Here is a 22,116-nt window from a genome sequence, read left to right as displayed (position 1 = left end):
ATTTGGTGACGCTTCAAACAGAAACAACACCATCCACTCTTACATTTCAATACGTGTTCAGTAATAATCATTCATTCAACCATACTTATTAACTACCTATTAGCTACTGGTCTATTTTCTAGGCATTAGAATACATTTATATTTCAAGAGGGATTCAGGGCTGTAGTGGGGAGGGGGATCACCATGTAAAGAAAGGACTTTTACCACCACCAAGTATTTTCAATCTGAGACTAATGAACACTCAGAAGGCTTTATTCAAAGCCCCAAGGCCAAGCTACCTACAACTACCTACAACTGGCAGTAGAAAACGAATGAAAGGATGTGTTATGAAAACACCTGAGAAAGGCAGAAGGAGGAGTGAGAAAGCGGAAGAGGGATTTTTTTTTTTCAGGCTGAAACGAATGAGTTTTACACACTGATGCTATAATGGTAACTCTTTCTCATGTTCCTTTCTCCCCCTCTGCAGCTTTACAGGTCTGTGAGATGCAGGCCTAAGTGGATCTGTGCAAAGGAAGGCTCTGACATAGGAATTCCTTTCCAGAAGCTTGAGGGATCTAATAGGTGGTAGTAGGAAATGCATTCGACTTGGTATCAAAGAATGGGGGTGTGCAGCCTTGCTTCGCTGGTTATATGACCTTGACCAAACTCCTCTGAGATTCAGTTTCCCTATTCGTAAGATTTAAAAGGTAATTTCTTACTCATTGTGTTGTTGTCTAAATTAAATGAGATATGCAATTTTAAAGTGTCTGGCACATAGGAGGTATTCAATTAAAATTAGTAACTTTGGTTTCTTTATCTAAGAATGAGAATAATAATAGTAACTCAGGGGTGTTATGAGGGCTAAGTATTTTAGGCAAAAGTGTTTTGTAAATTACAAAGTCCTATACGTGTATCAGGTCATCATTATTTAAGAAATTTGAAAGTTGGGGTGGTGGTGGTGGGGTGTCGGGGGTTTTTTTGTTGCTTCTTAAAAATATACCTTATTGCTCCATCTAATGATAGACTTCATAGCTCTCTAGTTTCTATAGTTGAAAAAGAGCCAAAATGAGGCTAAGCTGAAATGATTTCTTCTTCCTGAGTCTTATAAAGCCAGAGAAATTTACCGTCTGGCTTTCGGAATGCCTGTTTAAGACAGGTCTGCCATAAAACTTATTTTTCACAGTGTCCAGAAATAACAGGTAAACGAGATAATGTGCAAAATGTCACTTTCCATAGAGCATGTGCTCAGTGAATGACTAATGCAATGGTCCCCAGTGTTTTTACCTTCCTTTTGGAATTTTACCCCAAGCACACACCCTTTAGAAAGATTAGTTTTTTAAACATGCATTAATTAAACAGTTCATTCATTTTACTTTTCATTCATCAAAGACCTTAGCCCATCTGGAACTATTTATTGGAGTTTCTAAATAGTCTGGGGCAGGAAGCTGCCCTACGAGGAGCTGTGATAATGGAAGACAACATAAGGAAACCTGAAACAGTAGTTAATGCATACATCTTTTCATGGTTAGCACCTGCCTTCTCTTAGACATTTTGAGATATTTGGGGAAACGTGACCATGCCTTTAAGTAGATCACAGTCTAGGAGGTGGATATTCAGGTATATGTAATGGGATAATATTTTGAAATAAACTAATTGACTAATTGTGTCATTTGCATACCTTGCCTTCCACCTGTCCCCTATTCTATGGAAGTATCTGTTTGCTGAAGAGGGAACTGGGATGGTGACAGCAGGAATGCCAAGAGAAAGTAGTCCACATTCAGTTTTGAAACCCAGAATAGCTATACGTGTCAACACCTAGACAAATCTCAAAAGCCAGGCTTTGTCACAAGGGAAAGAACCTTCTAAATTTCTTTTCCTAGTAGGAGCAACAGCTATGGACTTGGTCATAATCCAAACCTGCCTCCATGGTGCAGAAAGAACCCCCTTCTACCATCAGGGGCTTGGAATGAGGACAAGGCAGGGTGGGAGGCCAGTCCAGACAGCAAGTACAAATAGGACACCCAGCCTGCTCTTTCATCCAGTGGGGTATGAGGAGGAGAGAGGACAGCTGACAAACACGCCCTCCCTTTTCTCCCTCTTGGGGTGAAACCCAGAGGTGGAAAACTGGTCCAAATGTCCAGATGGGTTTGAGGATGCTGAGAACATTGTGCAGAGAGTGGACAAGCTGAGGTCTTACTCCAGAAACTCAGTGTGTGGCCCTGTCCATCCTGGTTTGGGCAGCAGCACAGCAGCTGTTGGACATATGAGTTCCTGGCCAGATTCTAGAGTGCGCGCCTGAGGGTCTGGGAGCTGCTAATAGACCAGCAGGGGCCTGGGGCAGGGGTAAAGGGGCTGCTCTGTCCAGACTTCTTGGCAGATACAGAGATCAGTGCCTAGCACAACGTGGGGCACACTCACAAAACCTTAGCTAATAGAGGTGCCGTTGGCTTATCAGCAAGCACAAACCTGGGAATTCCAAATGTCGGTGCAAATAATCAACAATCTATAACAGGAACAGAAGACAGCTGCGTCCAGCCAGACGGAGGATTACAGCCCGGGAGCGCAGCTTGCTTTCCAAGAAAGCAAGCCCTCTGGAGAAGCGTGGTTTTCAGTACAGTTTTGTATCTTGTCAGAATCAAAGAACGTCAAATATGACAGAGGTACATTCCATCAAGCTTTCAAATGAGGCAGATTAGCACATACATAGCGAGTCAGCAGGACCTCGGTATCTGGGAAGGGAAGCTTATCTTCGAAGGAGTACTAGCTGGGGGCTATGAAGGGGTGGGGAGAGGCATTTATCCCTATCTTCACAATGGACACACTTTACTTTGGGATAATGCATTCTTCTCTTAATGGCTAAAGCAGATGTACAATGCATGATAAACAGGCCATAAAGACAGGCCCCTCTCATGAACATGAATTCAAGCCAGATCACGTATAAGCCAGGATGACTTACCCATACCTCAATATGTGAACATTCCTTCCATCACAAAGATCTACATGGCACTGGAGGAAAAGCATGTGTGTGATGGGGCAGAGCAAGTGATAATCCCAGGTGCAATTTACTCATTGTGTCAGCCGCGGTCCATTCAGAAAGACAGAAACCTCCCTAGGTATTTCACACAGGGAATTTACTACAGAGAATTGGTCATCCAGGGTATGGAAACTGAGAAGCCAAATAGGGGACAATGAGGCATCCGGAGATCATAAAAGCAGGGGGAGAAAAGCTGCTAACTGTTTAGCCAGAAGGACAACATATTAGCAGCTCCATGGATATGGAATGTCTGAATTATAAATAGGGTTATTTTATAAAAATAAGAAGATGTAGGTAAATTCTTCCCCCAGGTAGCTGCCTGGTTCCTCCCTTATCTCCATCAGGCCTTAACATCTCAGCAAGGCCTTCCCTGGCCATCCTCCTGCGACTGGCACCTCCCTTCCCCCAGCCCCTGCTTTATTTTCTGCCAAAGCACTTACCATCAACTGACAGGCTTGAGATTTACTTGTCTGTTGATTTTCTCTCCCTACCCCCACCTCACACTAGACTTGAAACTCTATAAAGGCAGCCAGGGGCTTCCCTGGTGGCGCAGTGGATAAGAATCCGCCTGCCAATGCAGGGGACACGGGTTCGAGCCCTGGTCCAGGAAGATCCCACATGCCGCGAAGCAACTAAGCCCGTGTGCCACAACTACTGAACCTCACACGTCTAGAGCCCGTGCTCCGCAACAAGAGAAGCCACCGCAATGAGATACCCGCGCACGCAACGAAGAGTAGCCCCCGCTGGCCACTACTAGAGAGAAGCCCGTGCTCAGCAACAAAGACCCAACGTAGCCAAAAATTGTAAAGGCAGACATTTTGGTCTGTTTTGTTCATTGCCACGTCCCAGCCAGTGCAGAGCTGGTGCCGAGTCACTATTATGGGTACAGCTTGTCTATCATACTGTCACGCGTCCTCACCTGCAAAGCCCACTTTTAATTTCTCTGGCTTCCTGTTCTAGAAAATGAGAGTGGAGTTCAAGGATCTCCAAGGGCTCTTCCACAGAGGCATTCCTTCGTTCTGGGTTCTTCTTATTGAAACATATTCCCTATATGTGGAATCTAAAAAATAAAACAAATTAGTGAATATAACAAAGCAGAAACAGACTCACAGATTTAGAGAACAAACTAGTGGTTATGGGGCAGGGGAGAGGGGCAGGATTCGGGTGGGGGATTAAGAAGTACAAACTATTATGTATAAAATAAATAAACTACAAGGATATATTGTACAGCATGGGGAATATAGCAAATATGTTATAACTATAAATGGAGTATAATCTTTAAAAATTGTGAATTACTATATTGTACACCTGAAACTACTATAATATTGTAAATCAACTGTACCACAATTTTTTTAAAAAGATTCCCTAGAAGTTTCTATTCCCTCCACATAGGGGCAGCAAAGGACAGTGAATCCCAAGGGCTGGCCAAGTGGCGCGGCAGAGCTCTCTCTATGATGACAGCAGCGAGTGACGAGACCACGCAAGCATTTTCAGTCCTCTCCATCCCGCTCCCCTGCCATCCTCCTCTGAGTCTCAGAAAGGTCAGAGCTTTGTTTTCTTTGTGTCCCAACCTACCACCAAGAAACACTGGGTCACAAGTTTGAAGATTAAACAAAGCATGACAATTAGGGATAAAAACAGACCAGAAACCACCTAAAGCAATCAGACATGCCTGAGATAAGCTAATAACAATAATTGAGAACTGGATTTAGCTCCAAATTTCTAGATCTCTGGGCAGGGCCGAGATTAGAATGAGGTGAGTGAGCTCTCATCTCAAATGCTAAGTATAAAGAGAAGAGCAGCCAAAACCCTCAGCCGTCAAAATAAATAGTTTTTTTTTTTTTTTTTTTTTTTTGCGGTACGCGAGCCTCTCACTGTTGTGGCCTCTCCCATTGCGGAGCACAGGCTCCGGACGCGCAGGCTCAGCGGCCATGGCTCACGGGCCCAGCCGCTCCGCGGCATGTGGGATCCTCCCGGACCGGGGCACGAACCCGTGTCCCCTGCATCGGCAGGCGGACTCCCAACCACTGCGCCACCAGGGAAGCCCAATAAATAGTATTTTTGTGCAATATTTCTAAAAATCTAAATTAACAACCCAAAAAATCTCATGATGCACAAATGTCAAAAATTTAAATAAAATTACATAAAACATGTATATAGGGCACACATTTTTCTTTTTGCCTCAGGTCCAAAATAGCTCCACACAGCATGGTTTGTGGAGGTTTGGTATTTTGTTCATTGTGCATTTTGTGGCATTAATTTTGACTTTTAAAAAGTACTGCATTGACATACTATTTATCTTAATTACAGAGTATTTGGTGTCCCTTTATATTTTCCACTTGGGCTCACTCTAATCCAGGCCTGCTGGATCCGTCTCCCTAGGCGGCATCAGAATCACTCAAGTCATATATACGCTACCAAATGTAAAATAGATAGCTAGTGGGAAGCAGCAGCACAGCACAGGGAGATCAGCTCTGTGCTTTGTGACCACCTAGAGGGGTGGGATAAGGAGGGTGGGAGGGAGGGAGACGCGAGAGGGGGGAGACATGGGAACATATGTATATGTATAACTGATTCACTTTGTTATAAAGCAGAAACTAACACACCACTGTAAAGCAATTATACTCCAATAAAGATGTTAAAAAAAAAAAGAATCACTCAAGTCCCCTGGCTGGCAACCCCTTGCTGGGCATCCTCCACGCCTGGGATGTCCTGGTGAGAATCTGCAGCTGGCCCTTGGTTCACACACTTTGGCCCCTCCCCTTGGGCCTGGCACCAGCCTTCGGATCCTTCTCAACTCAGTCCAGGCAGCAATATCTACTGATCAGGACTGGCAGATGAGACAAAACCTTATAAGGACCTGGGAAATCATCTCTATTAGGGACAACTGACATAACATTGTAGGGGTGAGGCTGGAGGAAAGTTCCGGGTCCAAATCTCGTTCTAGGCTGACCGACGAAGGTACAGAGTTGTGGACAGAGCTGTCAGTTGAAAAGGTGAGGAAATTATTGCTGTAGATCAGAGCTGTCTAACAGAACTTTCTGTGACAATAGAAATGTTCTACATCTGCACAGGACAATACTGTAGCCACTAACCACATGTGGCTATTGGGCATGTGAAATATGGCTAGTGCAACTGAGCAACTGAATTTTTAAATTTATTTAATTTGGATTCATTTAAATTTAAATGGTCGACGTGACCAATGGCTATTGTATTATAGTGCAGCTCTAGCTCAGTGATTCTCAAATTCCACTTGCATTGGAATCATCTGCAGGACTTGTTAAAGTAGGTTGCTGAGCCCATCTCAGAGTTTCTGATCCAGTGGGTCTGGGGTGGGGCCCAAGAGTTTATAGTTCTAACAACTTCCCAGGTGATGCCAGTGTTGCTGGTCTGGGAACACGCTGAGACCCCTGATCCAGAGAGGATTCTGATTCCAATCAGCTTTGGGATTATTAAACCAATCACGTTATGTCTCGGTGTTGGCTTATCTTGGAGCAAAATGTCAGCCTGGGCTTTAGAGAAGGATAGATATGGATTCACATCCCTGCTCCTCCACTAATTAGCTGTATGACCTTCCATAATCTGCTCCCTCACAAAATGGAAATAATAGTACACACCAAATAGGGTAATTACAAAGATTAAATGTGATAAGGTATATATGTCATTCGATATGTTTTTAAGGTCATTTCCTGCTCAGAAAGTGTATTAAATAGGATTATATATGTGGACAATGTAATTTGTAACATAACATCAGGCATTTCCACAAAAAAATTCTGTCAAGATTCCCCAGTGCTGGTGTGTTAATTACTGTATATAACAAATTACCCCCAAATGTAGTGACTTCAAACAACATGTATTTTATTACCTCACAGTTTCTGTGGGTCAAAAATGTGCATGTGGCTTAGCTGGGTATTTCTGGCTCACTGTCTCTCATGAGATTGTAGTAAAACTGCCAGGGCTACCGTCTCAACTGAAGTCTTGACTGGGGTGGGTGCAACTCCAAATAACAGTAATAAACTTATTCTCCTCTTTCACGTTAGTCACACTCTTTATATTAACAATACCAATGATAATAACAAACACCAACATTTACAAAAGCAACAAATACCCACCATATGTAAAAACCCCTATCTCACATGCTTTTGTCAGAAATAATTATCTCAAACGGACGATGAATTACCATCCAAACCCTTAAATTATCACTTAGCTTCAAAACAGACTATTTCTCAATAATATTTGTACCAGTAGCATTATTTAGAAGATGGTTTATTATAGAATTTTCAATATGATATATACACTCAGATTCTAATGTTAACCGATTCTTTAAATATTTACTCCGCTTTCTTATCACAATATTCATTCTTGTCACTGTGAACAACCTTTTTTCAACGTTTTATTGGACGAGAGGGGTCGGAATTATATCTTTTCTTCTTATCGGATGATGGTATGGATGAGCAGATGCAAATACAGCTGCTCTCCAAGCAATTCTATGTAACCTTATCGGAGACATTGGATTTATGAGAGTAATAGCATGATTTCTATTTAACTCAAACGCATGAGATAGGCAACAAATCTTCATACTCGACCTAGGCCACTCACACCTACCTCTAATAGGACTCGTGTTAGCCGAAACTGGAAAATCCGCCCAATTTGGTCTTCACCCACGACTTCCCTCAGCAGCAGAGGGGAGGGCCCTACCCCCGTTTCAGCCTTACTCAAGTGCAATGGTTGTAGCAGGTATTTTCCTACTTGTCCGCTTTTACCCTTTAACAGAAAATAATAAATTCATCCAAACAATAGCATTATGCTTAGGGGCTATTACTACACTATTTGCAGCAATATGCGCCCTTACCCAAGGTGATATTAAAAAAACTGTCGGGGCTTCCCTGGTGGCGCAGTGGTTGAGAGTCCGCCTGCCGATGCAGGGGACGCGGGTTCGTGCCCCGGTCCGGGAAGATCCCACATGCCGCGGAGCGTCTGGGCCCATGAGCCATGGCCGCTAAGCCTGCACGTCCGGAGCCTGTGCTCCGCAACGGGAGAGGCCACAACAGTGAGAGGCCCGGGCGTAACACACAAAAAAAACAAAAACAAACAAAAACTGTCGCTTTTTCTCCTTCAAGCCAGTTAGGCCTTATAATGGCAACAATTGGTATTAACCAGCCTTATCTAGCATTCCTCCACATCTGCACACACGCCTTTTTTAAGGCCATATTGTTTTAGGTGCTCTATTATTCACAGCCTAAATGATGAACAAGACGCTTGAAAAATAGAAGGCGTATTTAAAGCAGTACCTTCTACTGTAACAGCCCTCATTATTGGAAGCCTAGCACTGACAGGAATACCATTCCTCACTGGATTTTATTCTAAAGACCTAATTCTCAAAACCACTAACTTATCTCATACCAACGCCTGAGGCCCGCAAATAACTCTTAATTGCCACGTCCCTCCCAGCTGATAATAGGACTTGCATTATTTTCTTCGCACTGCTAGGACAACCCCGCTTTTCCACCTTAACTTTAATGAATGAAAATAATCCACGCCTAATTAATTCCACTTCTTTGGTTCTTTTTTTCTACATTATTATTGCGGTAAGCTATATGTAAAATCTGCTATTTTAACCACTTTTAAATGTACAGTTCTGTGGCATTCAGTACATGCACATTGTTGTGCAACCGTCACCACCATCCATCTCCAGAACTTTTGCACCTTCCCCACTTGAAACTCCCTGTGGATTAGATATTAACTCCCTCTTCCCCACAGCACCCCTCAGCCCCTGGCAACTATCATGCTACTCTCCGTCCCTATGAATCTGACTTCTCTACCTACCTCATACAAGTGGGATCATAGAATATTTGTCCTTTTGTGACTGGTTTATTGCACTTAGCATAATGTCCATGTAGCAGCATGTGTCAGAAGTGCCTTCCTTTTCATGGCTGAATAGTATTCTACTGTATGCATACACAATGTTTTGCATAACTATTCAACCATCAGTGGACACCTGGGCTGCTTCCACCTTTTGACTGTTGTAAACAATGCTGCTATGAACACAGGTATACAACTGTCCAAGTTCCTGCTTTCGTTTCTTTGGGGTGAGGGGATTCACTTCAGTTCACTCACATGATGGCTGGAAAGTGTCGGTTCATTTCAGGCTATTGGACTGAAGGCCTCAGTCCTTGACTATACCACACGGCCCTGTCCACGAGGCTACTTACAACGGGACAGCTTGCCTCCACAGCACAAGGGGTAAGACGGGGGTCGGGGGGAATCCTTTTACAACCTAATCTCAGGAGTGACAAGCCACCACGTCTGCCATATTCTATTCATGAGAAGTGCGTTAACAAGTCCAGGCCATACTCCAGGGGAGGGGATCGCACAAGGGGTGAATGCCAGCAGGCAGGGATCATTGGGAGACATGTTCCATACTGCCTACCACAGCCAGTATTCTGACTCTAATAGATGGATCTGCAGTGCAAGTACCTATATAAAAGGATACCTAGAAAAGTCCTTTAACTCTCGATTTCTACGGATGACAAAAAATGTTTTTGACATTGACTGGACCCAAAATTCAGCACGAGAAACACAACCTTCTGCACATTATCCTACGTGTAATTCTACAGTACTGCCGCTATTCGAAGGGATACTGAATTCACCTGGCAGTTTTTCCTTAGCGCAGCGCTGACGATTGTCTGCTTCCGATGCACACCTTTTGTCATCCAGCCCAGCCACACACTGAGTCTTCCAGTCTCTATATAAAAAAGCCTCAAACGCCAGCCAGCCATTCGGGTTCACCCCCCACGGTTCCGCATCTCAATTCCCAACTTGAGCTCCGGGCTCTGCATCCTCAACCTCCGTATCTACCTTTACCCTTCCTGATGTGGAGTCTGTCCTTCCCCAGCTCTGATCCCACCCATCACAACCCTCTCAATGCTCCTGGGGAAGCCACACCTGCTCCACAGACGAGACCAACTAGCTTGAGGATCTACCCAGCCCTTCCCCTCATTCAGGGATTATCTCCATGATGGTCCCATCTGCTTATTTCTTCATACGGGCTCTACTGCTCTTCTCTGTCTCAGGCTGGGCTATCACTTTCTTCGGAGGTTAATCACTGCCCATACACAGTCCCCGCAGATACTGGGACACTTTGGACCGAAACATGGACCCCCATATATTTTCTGCCCTCCCCAGGCCCCACTTTTCACCATCTGATACCTAATACGTATTGCATAAATTACTTCAGTATTTTGAAAACGATGAACCAGCTCCCTCTTTTAAATTATTTTAATCTCTATTCTGCAGATAAGAAAATGAGACTCAGAGAGGTTAAGAACTACCCAAGGTCACACAGCAGTGACAGAAAAACTCCACAGAGTTACCATTGAGTTTCCAGGATGTCCTGAGTGGTTTGTGATTTTTTTTTTTTCCAGGCTGAAAGCCTAGTGGGATGACCACAATTCAGAGGGCGCTGTCTTTCTATTCTGCTCTGTACTCACCCAACACAACCCATCTCCCAATGCACAGAGCCACAGTCCACTACCTCGGACAGCCAAGGACAGGGGATGAAATGCCTATGATCCTACAGTCCTGTGGCATCAACTACCTCACCTTCACTGATCCAACCAGAGGAAGACATCTGACCCAAGCAAAGCTAATAAGATTGCCTCTCTTTGATATTTGGAATCGGGGCATTAAAATGCACAGGGACTCAGATGGCAGAACCGTAAGGTCATGCAGAGATGGGGCTGGAGTCAGTGGCCTGGCAAGTCCGAGTTATGTGGGAAGCAAGGCTGGGGACTTCCCTGGTGGTCCAGTGGTTAGGACTCTGTGCTCCCAATGCAGGGGACTCGGGTTTGATCCCTGGTTGGGGAACTAAGATCCCGCATGCAGCATGGCGTGGCCAAAAAAAAAAAAAAAGTTAGGCAAGGCTGTTATCTTTAGAGGTAGGGTAGGGTAGGGTAGGTGCCCAGACTGTGGAAGTAAGCTGCCAGGTTTGATCATGCCTCCCACTTACCCGCTGCAGGATTTGGGGCAAGCTGCTTCACCTTTACATGACTCAGTTTTCTCATCTGTAAAATGGGGAAACAAACAGTATTTAACTCAACTCGTTGTTGTTATAATGAAATGAGTGAACATCCACCAAGGTCGTAGCGTGGGCACACAGCACACGCTAGGAACTGCTAGCTGTGGTTATTCCAGAGCCGAGAAGACACCCGTAGCTGGAGACCCAAGGATGGAGCAGCTCCCCATGACTTTCCACTTACCAGCAGGTCTGCCAGGACTCAGAGCACTTTATTTCAACCACCAAAAGGTTTCCCCAGAAAAGTAAGAGGAGATTTCCTATGGTATTTTACCTAATTAAATTTCACCTCACACTAAAAGTCTAAAAGTTTAAAAATCATACGCCACACTGATTTGGAAGTTTTATTCTTTTTATTGCAAATTTCTGATAAAGGAAACTACAGGGAAGCTGATTCTCATTTAAACTTTGGTGATAAGAGGACGTTGGAGCTCGGGGCTCACAACACGTGAGTCACCCAGGGGCCTCTGACGTGTGCGGCCGCCTGCATCCCCTCCCAGAGGTTCTGACTTAGTTGGTCTGGGGGCGCAGTCTGGGCGCTGGTAGCTTTTTGAACTGCCCAGGTGATTCCAACTTGCAGCCAGGGTGGAGAACCCCCGCCAGAACTCGTGACGTGGTGGTGGCAGCATTAGAAGCATCACCCACTCACGTCACCCCTTGACCTGCGTCCAGCTGGTGTCCTCTGTCCCCCTCTTCCCAGGTGTGACACGTGCTGACTCTTCCTCCTCGGGGCCCGCAGAGGAGAGAGACGCTGGAGGGGCCATGGCTCTCGGTGCTGTGGTTTGTGCTGAAGCCAGGAGAACTGTACTAAACACGGCTACTCTATCACAAAAAGAAACTCACCTTCTGATTGTGGAAGAGCATTAACCTTTTTGTTTTTTCACTAAGTGGACATAGTCTTCCTATATAGAGATGCAAAGATTGGTGACAAAATAAGGAAATATATGTTGGATGACATATTCCTTACGTGACTTCTCAGGTCCAAGTTAAAAAAAAAATTTGTCAAGCCATTGAGGGTAAACTATTATGTACTTCAGCAGCATAATTTCTATGGGTGAACAGTAATAGCCAGTTAGAGATTTCAGTTACGATTTCTTCTAAAATAGAAAATGCTTTGATTTTCCTGAGTCCTAGGCAAACAAAAAAAAAGTTTTTCAATTTTTCAAAGTATCCCTGTTTTCTTTTTCCTGGCCACCCTCGTAGTTTAGAATGGCGTGTGTCTCACTATTAGCTTTTACGGACACAGGTGAACGAATAGCACTGGCGCCCATTTTCAATGACTAATCAAATATAGCGATTGAAAATAAAACACCCGTCATCTACGAAGTTGCTCAAAATGAACGGTTCTTAACATTGTTATAAATGCAATATCAATTTGATTCTCTGGCCATACAAAAGTATGAATATCTGTTCCGTTACTGATAGTGAATGATTAACATCTTAACAGTGATAAAATTCTTAAGAGCATTTAAAAAATACATAGGATCCCATTTTTACATCGTAATTCTGATGTTTTATCGTGCCTTCTATTTTGTTCGCAAAACTGTTACAGGGTAGAGTGCACTGACGTGATATAACCAAGGCACAAGAATATAGTTACAATAAGTGTATATAAACCCTAGCACTTTGTGTCAATTTTGGAAAAATTTAGAGAGGAGATCAAAGAGCCTGAAAAATCTTCACATCCCATTACGATTAATGAACAACTAATTGTGTAATAAACAGGCTATTAACCGCCATTCCATTATTGAATATATGGCTATCACTATACAGGCGGTGGATAACTGAAAAAGGTTTTCAATATTAAAACCTGGTATAACTAGGTGGTCGATGTAGATAATTGTGCCTTGCATTATCTAGATAATTGTCTTAAGTTTCCATTTTAATTTGTAATCTATATGGCAGTTATCAATTTTTAAACTATTTTCACTGCGTAAATGGTAGGGTTTTTTCCAAATGTTAAATCCCCTCCCCCTACAAAAGACAGATTTACAAGAAAATACCAATATAAGAAATGCACAGACAACAATAATAAAATCCAAATATGGACTCAAGGGTTGAATTCTAATCTATCAGGACATTCTCTTAATTTAGGGTGAGGAACAACACATTCCTGTGATAATTCATTATCTTCTTAATTTAAAAAAATCACCACGACATTTTTCAAGAGTAAAGTCTTGGCTAGAGCATCAAGCATCGAAGGAAAATTGTTAAGTCTTTTCTCATTCATAAAACGAAAGGGATAAAAGCCTTTCAAAATCCAGGGAGGGCAGGATATTCCATTGAATTTAGAGAAGTGGAATAAAGTGGTAAAAACTGTACGTAATACTTTTAAAGAGAGTGTTCTCAAGACTCCAGGTAAACATTTAGAACCATGAAAACACATTTCTCGGCACATGCACGCCATGAATAGAACAATCCTGAATGCAGGTACAGCCTGGCTACAGAGGTATCCAGTTCCCGGCCCCACTGGCAAAACCACCTTTGAGGTCCATGTCCCAAGTCCCTTCACATTGGAGCTTCCGGCTTCTGCATCTGTTGGATTTGCTTCTGTAGCTGGTCCTTGTCCAGCTTCATCTTGGCTTCGAGAACTTGCCTGAGGGATCCTATGCTTTCATAGATGGCTGTAAACCCTTCAAGAAGAGGTAAATTTCATAGGAGTCAATATTAAAAAACAAGCCTGTATCAAACCTACAGCAGATAGTAATAACTGATCTGGGCAAAAGATATCAATAGATACTAAAACTACTGGAATAATAGTTTGATGGGAAACAGGATAGTTACCTAGTTTCAGAGTATCTCCCTACAGATGGATACAAAGGGAAAAAGGAAATATTACAGTGGAGAAATCTGACAGACACCACTTTAACCAAGAGATCAAAGCTAACTTCACCAACACTGGGAGGAACCAACATCATGTATCCTCGATAAGAAAACCCTGGGAAGGACACATCACTTCTGTGGCATTTCTGTTCAAAATGCACACCCTGAATCTCATTAAAAGGAAGGAAACAGATCCAGACTGTGGGACACACAAAGTACTGGCTTGTGCTCTTTAATGATGACAACACTACTGTGGAACTGACCTAGATTAAAGGAGACTAAATAAAGAAACATGGTAACTAAATATGATACGTGATTCTGGATTAGAACCTGGATTGGGGAAGGTCTGCTGTAAAGGAAACAATGGTGAAACTTGACAATTGAGTATTGAAAAATGTTTCATCAGGGCTTCCCTGGTGGCGTAGTGGTTGAGAATCTGCCTGCCGATGCAGGGGACACCGGTTCGAGCCCTGATCTGGGAAGATCCCACGTGCCGCGGAGCAACTGGGCCCGTGAGCCACAATTACTGAGCCTGCGCGTCTGGAGCCTGTGCTCTGCAACAAGAAAGGCCGCGATAGTGAGAGGCCCGCGCACCGCAATGAGGAGCGGCCCCTGCTTGCTGCAACTAGAGAAAGCCCTTGCACAGAAACAAAGACCCAACGCAGCAAAAATAAATAAATAATTAAATAATTAAAATTTTTTTTAAAAAGGCAAAATTCCTTAAAAAAAAAAAAGAAAAATGTTTCATCAATATTGCACTGTACCATAGTTACTTAAGAGAATGTCCTTGTTCTTAGGGTATATACATTGAAATAATATAGGGGTAAAAAGGTATTCTGGCTTCTGCAACTTACTCCCAAAAGATTTAGGAAAAAAACTTATATTCATACACACACTCACACATTAAGCAAATTTCAAAAGTGTTAACAATTGGTGACTCTAAGTGAAAGATGTATAGTTTTTGGACTAGTCTTAATGGTTTTACTAAATTTGAAATTATTTCAAAATAAAAAGCTAAAAATAGAAAAAATTCCCAATCAAAAGGTCATTTTGTATTATTCTATATTCGTATTGGTTTTTTAAAAATTTATTTATTTATTTATTTTTGGCTTCTTTGGGTCTTCGTTGCTGCGCATGGGCCTTCTCTAGTTGCGGTGAGCAGGAGCTACTGTTCGTTGTGGTGCACGGCTTCTCATTGCAATGGCTTCTCTTGTTGCAGAGCATGGGCTCTAGGTGCACGGGCTTCAGTTGTTGTGGCTAACGGGCTCAGTAGTTGTGGCTCACGGGCTCTAGAGTGCAGGCTCAGTAGTTGTGGCGCACGGGCTTAGCTGCTCCACGGCATGTGGGATCTTCCTGGACCAGGGATCGAACCCATCCATGTCCCCTGCATTGGCAGGTGGATTCTTAACCACTGCTCCACCAGGGAAGTTCCCTATTGGTTTTTAAAATAAGTGTCAAAAACATCTTGTCTTCACTAGCATATTTAGAGTTTTCTCTCAGAAAATTTTCTTTATGTAACAATTCATGAAAAAGAAGTATAAAAACTCCTTATTAAAAATAATTTTGTTGGGAATTCCCTGGTGGTCCAGTGGTTAGGATTCAATACTTTTGCTGCCGGGGGCCTGGGTTGAATCCTGGTCAGGGAACTAAAGATCCCGCAAGCCACGTGGTGCAGCCAAAATAATAATAATAATAATATTAATAATAAAAAATGAGTGAGTTTTTAAAAAAATAATGTCCTTAACTGAATGAAAAGATACAACATATTACTAAATAAAAGAGTAGGTTACAATTCAGCATGTATTGCATGAGTCTGTATTTGGAAAAGCATATATATATATATCCTGTATGTATAGAAAGATAATACACATAAAAAAGAACTCTGGGTAATAGGAGGGTTTATTTTTTTTGTGTGCTTTATGATTTTCCACTAAGAAGTTTGTTTTCGTAACAAGAAAAAGTCAATATTTTTAATTTTTAAAAGGCTCCTATGCATTTCTTATTAGGTACTAACTATTCACAACCTCAGTGATATGCTGGATAGCTGACAATAAATCCACTCAGCAAATGATGCAAAGTTAACCATCAATAAAATATTCATCTACCACATTCTACCCAAAAGACCAAGAAAGGAAATTCATTTTTATCTTCACAAGTTCTAAAATTCATAAATTTAATGGCAGCTTCTCCTTAAATAAAATAGTAACCTTGTGGTGGTTACAACAAAATTATTCTTGGGATAACTAACTACTTTTATTTCCATGTGGCCCAAATAGAACAATTCCATGAAGAAAATTCACAGAACCAGAAAACTGGAAGGAATCAGGAGATAATATAGTTCCCCTTCCCACACTACCCGTCTGTCTTCTCTTCCCTGACCATGGTCAACAAGTCTTCACTTAAATACTTTCAGTAAAGAGCTCTGAGACTCACAAAGCACCCGCGTCTTCCTAGGACCGTTAACTGTAGATACTTCTGCTTCATACTGAGTTAAAGTCTGTCTTCAGGTAACTTCCAGTTATTGGTCCCAGTTCTGTATTCCTGAGTTCAGAGGATAAATCGAATCCCTCCTGTACCTGGCAGCACTTCAGAACTTAAAATCATCTCTAACACTGTCTTCTAAACAAGTGTGGAGGCATGGGCCCTGTGGACTTTTGAGCAGAGGAAAATCATTCATTGCCACGGTGGGATATTGCCAGCAGTATAAAATAAGCCTTCAAAGGCCCCTCAAAGATATATGCTTTATATAGATACATATAAAATGCTTTTAACAGAGAAGAAAACAATGCATTTTAGTTTTAATAGTATTTAATCTTAAAGAATAAAAATATCCTCTTTAATTTTGTTAAGATTTCATTTTGTCTTACTCCCTATATATTCTCTAGTTCTTTGTTGCTAGATTATATAATGGATCAAATAAGCATGGGAGACACATTTAGTAAATACAGAATAAAGTATTTAAGCCTAAAAAAAAAAGATATATGCTTATTTCTGAGGCATATTGACCTCGGCTTTGATCAGAAAAGAATCTGCAGGTGGCACTAAAGAAAATGTACATCAGTTCCAAGCTAAGCGATTTTAGGTTTGTTTGCCTGTCTCTCGAGGTCTGTCTTCACGTCCTTGGCTACGAAGCAACATTTTCGTTCAATATACCACAGCTACTTAGAAAATCACCTAAGGACACTTCATCAGCCAGGTTGGTGGTAGTTGTAGGGTAATATTAATTCACTGGCTTTTAGATCAAACAGAAAATGACCCAGAGAACCGTTTTCTTTTTGGCCTACCCGCATCAACTTCTGCTTTCATTTCCTTCATATCCTCGGTCATCTGTAACTCAAGCTTGCTGATTCGCCCGTGCACCTTCTCCTCTTCTTGTTTTGTCCTCTGCACCTCCAGATTCTTCTTTTGACTCTCTTCTATTCTGTCCAGTCTGGCTGACATCTGGCTGAGCTTCCTCTCCATGTCCCTTTCACTGGCTCCCTGAGATCCACGATAAGAATGGCACTCGATTACTCCAAAGAGTCCGATGCATTCGCATCAGTCATAATACCATTTAAGAACAATCTGCAGGGAACAGAATTGCAAAGGTTGCTTGGTGCTCACCCCAGTATCCATTCTCCCCCTCTTCCATAACAGAGCCCTGATTTTCAGCTGGCTATAAGGTCACCCAGAGTAAAGACTACCTTTTCTATTGTCTCCTGAGTTTGCTGTGGCCCTATGATTGAGTTCTGGCTAATGAGATATAAGTACAAACGTATGTGGCAACTTCCAGGAAAAGTTAAAAAATAGCTGAGGCATATCCTTGCCTCTTCTTTCTTTCTTCTGTTCTTGGAACTAAGAGGTGATGGCTGGAGCTCTAGCGGCCATCTTGAACTATGAGTACAAGGGTCACTCTCTAGGACTGGCAGAGAGTTAAACCAGAAAGATCATGGGTCACTGAGGACTGACAAGCTACCACATTAGCCCTGTGATTCCTACACCCAGACTTCTTTTATGTGAAAGATAGATAAGCTTCTATCATATTAAAGTCACCATTATCCTGGAGTTTATTGTTAGTTATTAAGCCTATCTAGATGTAAAAATAGTGCTCCAAAGACCTAGAAGCCTACAAATGTATTATTATGAATCTAGGTAAATCAGGAGATCTGATAAAAATATGGAGACATGTAAAGACATATTTGAAACAGAATATTTTCTTTCCTTTCCTCTCCACTATGCTTGGTTCTTATGAGAATCTGGGTCTGCAGGCAAGCTTTAGAGGCCAAGACTACAAACATCAAGCTGTAAGGGGGCTACAGCATAACAAAACTCTCTTGACGTGTTCAGTGCACAGTCTGCAATTCAACAGCTCAGCATCGAGAGAGAGCAGAGCCAGAGATGCAATCTACACCAGTCACTTATGCTCCGTCAAAGTCCAAGGGGAGGAAGCAGTGAAAGAAAAGAGAAGGGAGAGGGAGATGGTCAGGCTAGATAACCAAACCAAAAAACAACTGCTTGCCAAGTACTGATATTGAATACTATATATGCAAGGCTTCCTTGATATGATTTTTGAGTAGTTCTGCAAACCTTAGTTCTGCAGGAGAGCGGGGTAAAATGAGAAGGAACATGGAAAAGAAAACTGGATTCTGTTTAGATCTTGCACTGTGACACCTCACACTGGGTTTATAGTTTGATGGAGGGGCCTGGAGGGAGAAATCTAGTCAACACTGTTTCTACCAGATCGCAGAATTAAAACAAACTAAATGAAGTATGTAATTGTAAATGCAGCTGGACAATTTGGTTCATGAAGGTCTGGATTTGGCTTCGTCTTAGCTGAAAGCACTGAAAATGTCTACTTGGTCTTTGTTAACCAAAACAAGTCAAAGTGCTCTGTCTCTCTATAACAAACACAAAGAGTCAATATGAACCGTGGAAAGAGATTCTAAGGCAAGAGACAACTGTAACAGCTTAATGTGGTGCTAAATAAGTCAATGATAAGTTACGAGGTATTATTCAAACATTGCAGGTCCCACCGAATAACTTTACTATGTTTATGGCTGAACATCAACACCTACACTGTTTTCCTTAACAACAAAGGAAAGCTGATCGATTTTCTGTAAAAGTTCTTTTTCCATCCGCTCTTGTTCCTGTTGCAACCAATTCCGTGCAGATAAAATCTGGTTACTGAGTTCCTCAATTGTACCTTTAAATCTAAAATAAGGAAGTGAGCAAGTTAGTCATAAAACCATTTTAATATGACATCAAACAGTCTCAGTCTCTGACTATCAAATCTCTCAGAAATATATCAGCTTTAAATTCAGCTCACTCAGAATTAGATGCTTACCTTTTTCTTAGAATTGCACTTAGCGCTACATTGGGAAGGGAGGAGAAAAGGAGGATATAACAGAAAAGCACCTAATAATACTCCCACCCGTACAGAGCTGACAGTGTGGACACCAAGGTGTCACACAGTGACAGAGAGCCACGCTACGTACTAATCTTTGCAGTTCAGAGGGTCCAGGGTGCTCTTGGCTCAAAGGACACAGTAGCCTGGCTCCCCTCCAGGCTCCCCTCTTGCCCTGGACTCTTCCTGCTTCTCCCTCTTATCTCCCAGGACTGGAGCCTGGCTCCCTATCTCTCTAATGTTCTCCAAATTGCTCTTGCCCCATACAGATATATTTCTTAATTTAAACCAAACAGAAGATTAAAAAAAAAACAACCCCCAACTTCTATTCCTATATAACTCTCCCTTTCCACATACCTTAAAATAACACCCCACATTTGCTGCCTCCCCTTTTATTTTTATTATGAAAGTAATAAAAGTACACAAGGATATATGTGACTTAATAATAATAATAAAATGAACACCCACTGTGGTAGAAGCCCCCAGTTCTCTGCAGTATCTGTTCTCCTCTTCTTCCCTATTAAGAAACCCTCAAATGTGAACTGGATCCACGGCTACCTAGTCAAAACTACACTTCTCAGTCTCCCTGGCAGCTACGTGTGGCCCTATGGCTAAGCCAGGCAATGGGACACATGAGGAAGTGATAAGTAAACTTCCTGGTCATATCATCAAAAACAAAGCTTCTCAGCCTTACCTGGGCAGGAAGGCAAGCCAGCAGTCCTGCCCAACTATGGAGCCCCACCTAACCTGGGAGACTGACCATGGAGCACAGCAGCTTTACTGAATTCATTTATTCTAATAGTTCTTTGATGGAGTCCTTAGAGTTTTCTCTATAAGATCATATCATCTGCAAGCAGGGATAATTTTGCTTCTTCTTTTCTGATTTGAATGCCTTTCATTTCTTTTTCTTGCCTAATTGCTCTGGCCAAGAGTTCCAGCACTATGTTGAACAGAACTGGTGAGAGTGGGCATCCTTGTCTTGTTTCTGATCTGAGAGAAAAAGCTTTCAAAATTTCATCGTTGAGTATTAGATTAGCTGTGGGCTTGTCATGTGTGGACTTTATTATGTTGAGATACATTCTATCTGTACCCAAATTGTTGAGAGTCTTTATTATGATGTTGAATTTTGTCAAATGCTTTTTCCACATCTATTGAGATGATCGAATGATTTTTATCCTTCATTCTGTTAATGTGATGTATCACACTGACTGATTTGTGTACACTGAAACATCCTTGCATCCCAGGGATAAATCCCAGTTGATCATGGTGTATGATTCTTTTAATGTGCTGTTGAATTGGTTTCTTAGCATTTTGAGATTTTTGCATCTATGTTCATCAGGGATATTGGCCAGTAATTTTCTTTTCTTGTAATGTCTATCTGGTTTTGGTATCAGAGTAATGCTGGTCTCATACAATGAGTTTGGAAGGGTTCTCTCCAACTTTTTGGAAGAGTTTGAGGATGACTGGCATTAAGTCTTCTTTAAATGTTTGTTAGAACTCACTCACAAAGCTATCTGGTCCTGGACTTTTCTTTGTTGAGAGGTTTTTGATTACTGATTTGATCTTCTTTCTCGTCATTGGTCTGTTCAGATTTTCTATTTCTTCATGATTCAGTCTTAGTAGGTTGTTTCAGGAATTTATTCATGTCTTCTAGGTTATCCAATTTGTTGGCCTATGATTGTGCATAGTAGTCTCTTATGACCCTCTGTATTTCTGTGTTGTCACTTAGAGTATCTCCTCTTTCATTTATAATTGTATTTACTTGAGTCCTCTTTCTTTTTGTCTGGGTTAGTCTAGCTAAAGTTTTGTCTATTGGGCTAACAATTAGTTTTACTGATTTTCCCCCCAGTTGTTTTTCTGTTATTTCCTATTCTCTATTTCATTTATTTCTGGCCTAATCTTTATCATTTCCTTCCTTCTGCTATCTTTGGGCTTAGTTTATTCTTCTTTTTCTAATTCCTTGAGGTATAAAGGTAGGTTGTTTACTCAAGGTCTTTCTTTTTTCTTCATAGAACTGCCTTTGTGGCATCCCATAAGTTTTGGTATGTTGTGTTTCCATTTTCATTTGTTTCAAGATTTTTCGCATTTCCCTTTTGATCTTCTTTGACCCACTGGTTGTTCAGGGGTGTGTTCTTTAATTTTCACATATGTGTGAATTTTCCAAATTTACTCTTGTCATTAATTTTTAGTTTCATACCATTTTGGTTTGAAAAGGGACTTAACATGATTTCACTCTTCTTTAATTTGTTAAGACTTGTTTTGTCACCTAACATATGATCCTGAGAATGTTCTGTGTGCACTTAAGAAGAATGTATATTCTGCAGCTGTTGGATGGAGTGCTCTATATATGTCTGTTAGGTCTCTAGTTGGGAAGGGCTGAGGTGTGAGTGGTGGGGGACTGCTGGCTGGGCTCTATGGTCAGGTGATCCTACTGGCTGGGCTCCCAGGGAAGGCAGGGCTGCTAGCTGGGTCGCACAGTCAAATGGAGCCACCAGCTGGACTCTGCAGTTCCCTCTGGTCTGGTGGGGTCACTGTGTTCCCTAGCACAGTGCTGGTGCTGGTTGATGACTCCATGATGGGGCCTGAGGCTCCACAACTGGGCAGGCTGCTGGTTGTGCACCCCTGATGAGTAAGGTCACTGGCCGGGATCCCTGGTCAGGCAGGGCCACCCGCTGTACCCTGCAGTCAGGTGGAGCTGCAGGCTGTGCTCTGTGGTTGAGTGGGGTTGCTCTCTGGGCTCCCTAGTCAGGGAAGGTCACTGGGTATGTTCTGCTTTTAGGAGGGGTTGTTGGTTGGGTTCCTTGCTTGGGCAAAGCCCAAGGC

At 42.2% G+C, this 22,116-nt stretch overlaps 1 protein-coding gene across 2 annotated transcripts in view; it reads right to left on the bottom strand.

Moving 5' to 3' along the window:
- Positions 1-4,017: 4,017 nt before the first annotated feature.
- Positions 4,018-22,116, bottom strand: part of FAM81A (family with sequence similarity 81 member A) — an 86,595-nt gene continuing 68,496 nt past the window's right edge. The window contains exons 6-10 of one of the 2 annotated variants that reach the window (XR_003436371.1): positions 18,965-19,100; positions 17,195-17,390; positions 13,570-13,720; positions 11,022-11,076; positions 4,018-4,073 (exon numbers count right to left, since the gene is read on the bottom strand). Coding sequence is in view for 1 of the 2 variants with exons in the window: in XM_027123178.1 (XP_026978979.1) it covers positions 13,596-13,720; positions 17,195-17,390; positions 18,965-19,100 (457 nt within the window). In the remaining variant the exon portion in view is untranslated. Of the gene's footprint in view, positions 4,074-11,021; positions 11,077-11,405; positions 13,721-17,194; positions 17,391-18,964; positions 19,101-22,116 lie in introns of those variants that run through there. The other variant, XM_027123178.1, reaches the window with a different exon arrangement.

The sequence above is a fragment of the Aethalodelphis obliquidens genome, unplaced genomic scaffold, assembly GCF_003676395.1.
Source record: "Aethalodelphis obliquidens isolate GAN/ISIS:26980383/991018 unplaced genomic scaffold, ASM367639v1 scaffold26, whole genome shotgun sequence".
Lineage (NCBI taxonomy): Eukaryota > Metazoa > Chordata > Mammalia > Artiodactyla > Delphinidae > Aethalodelphis > Aethalodelphis obliquidens.
This window is presented reverse-complemented; position numbering and strand designations above follow the sequence as displayed.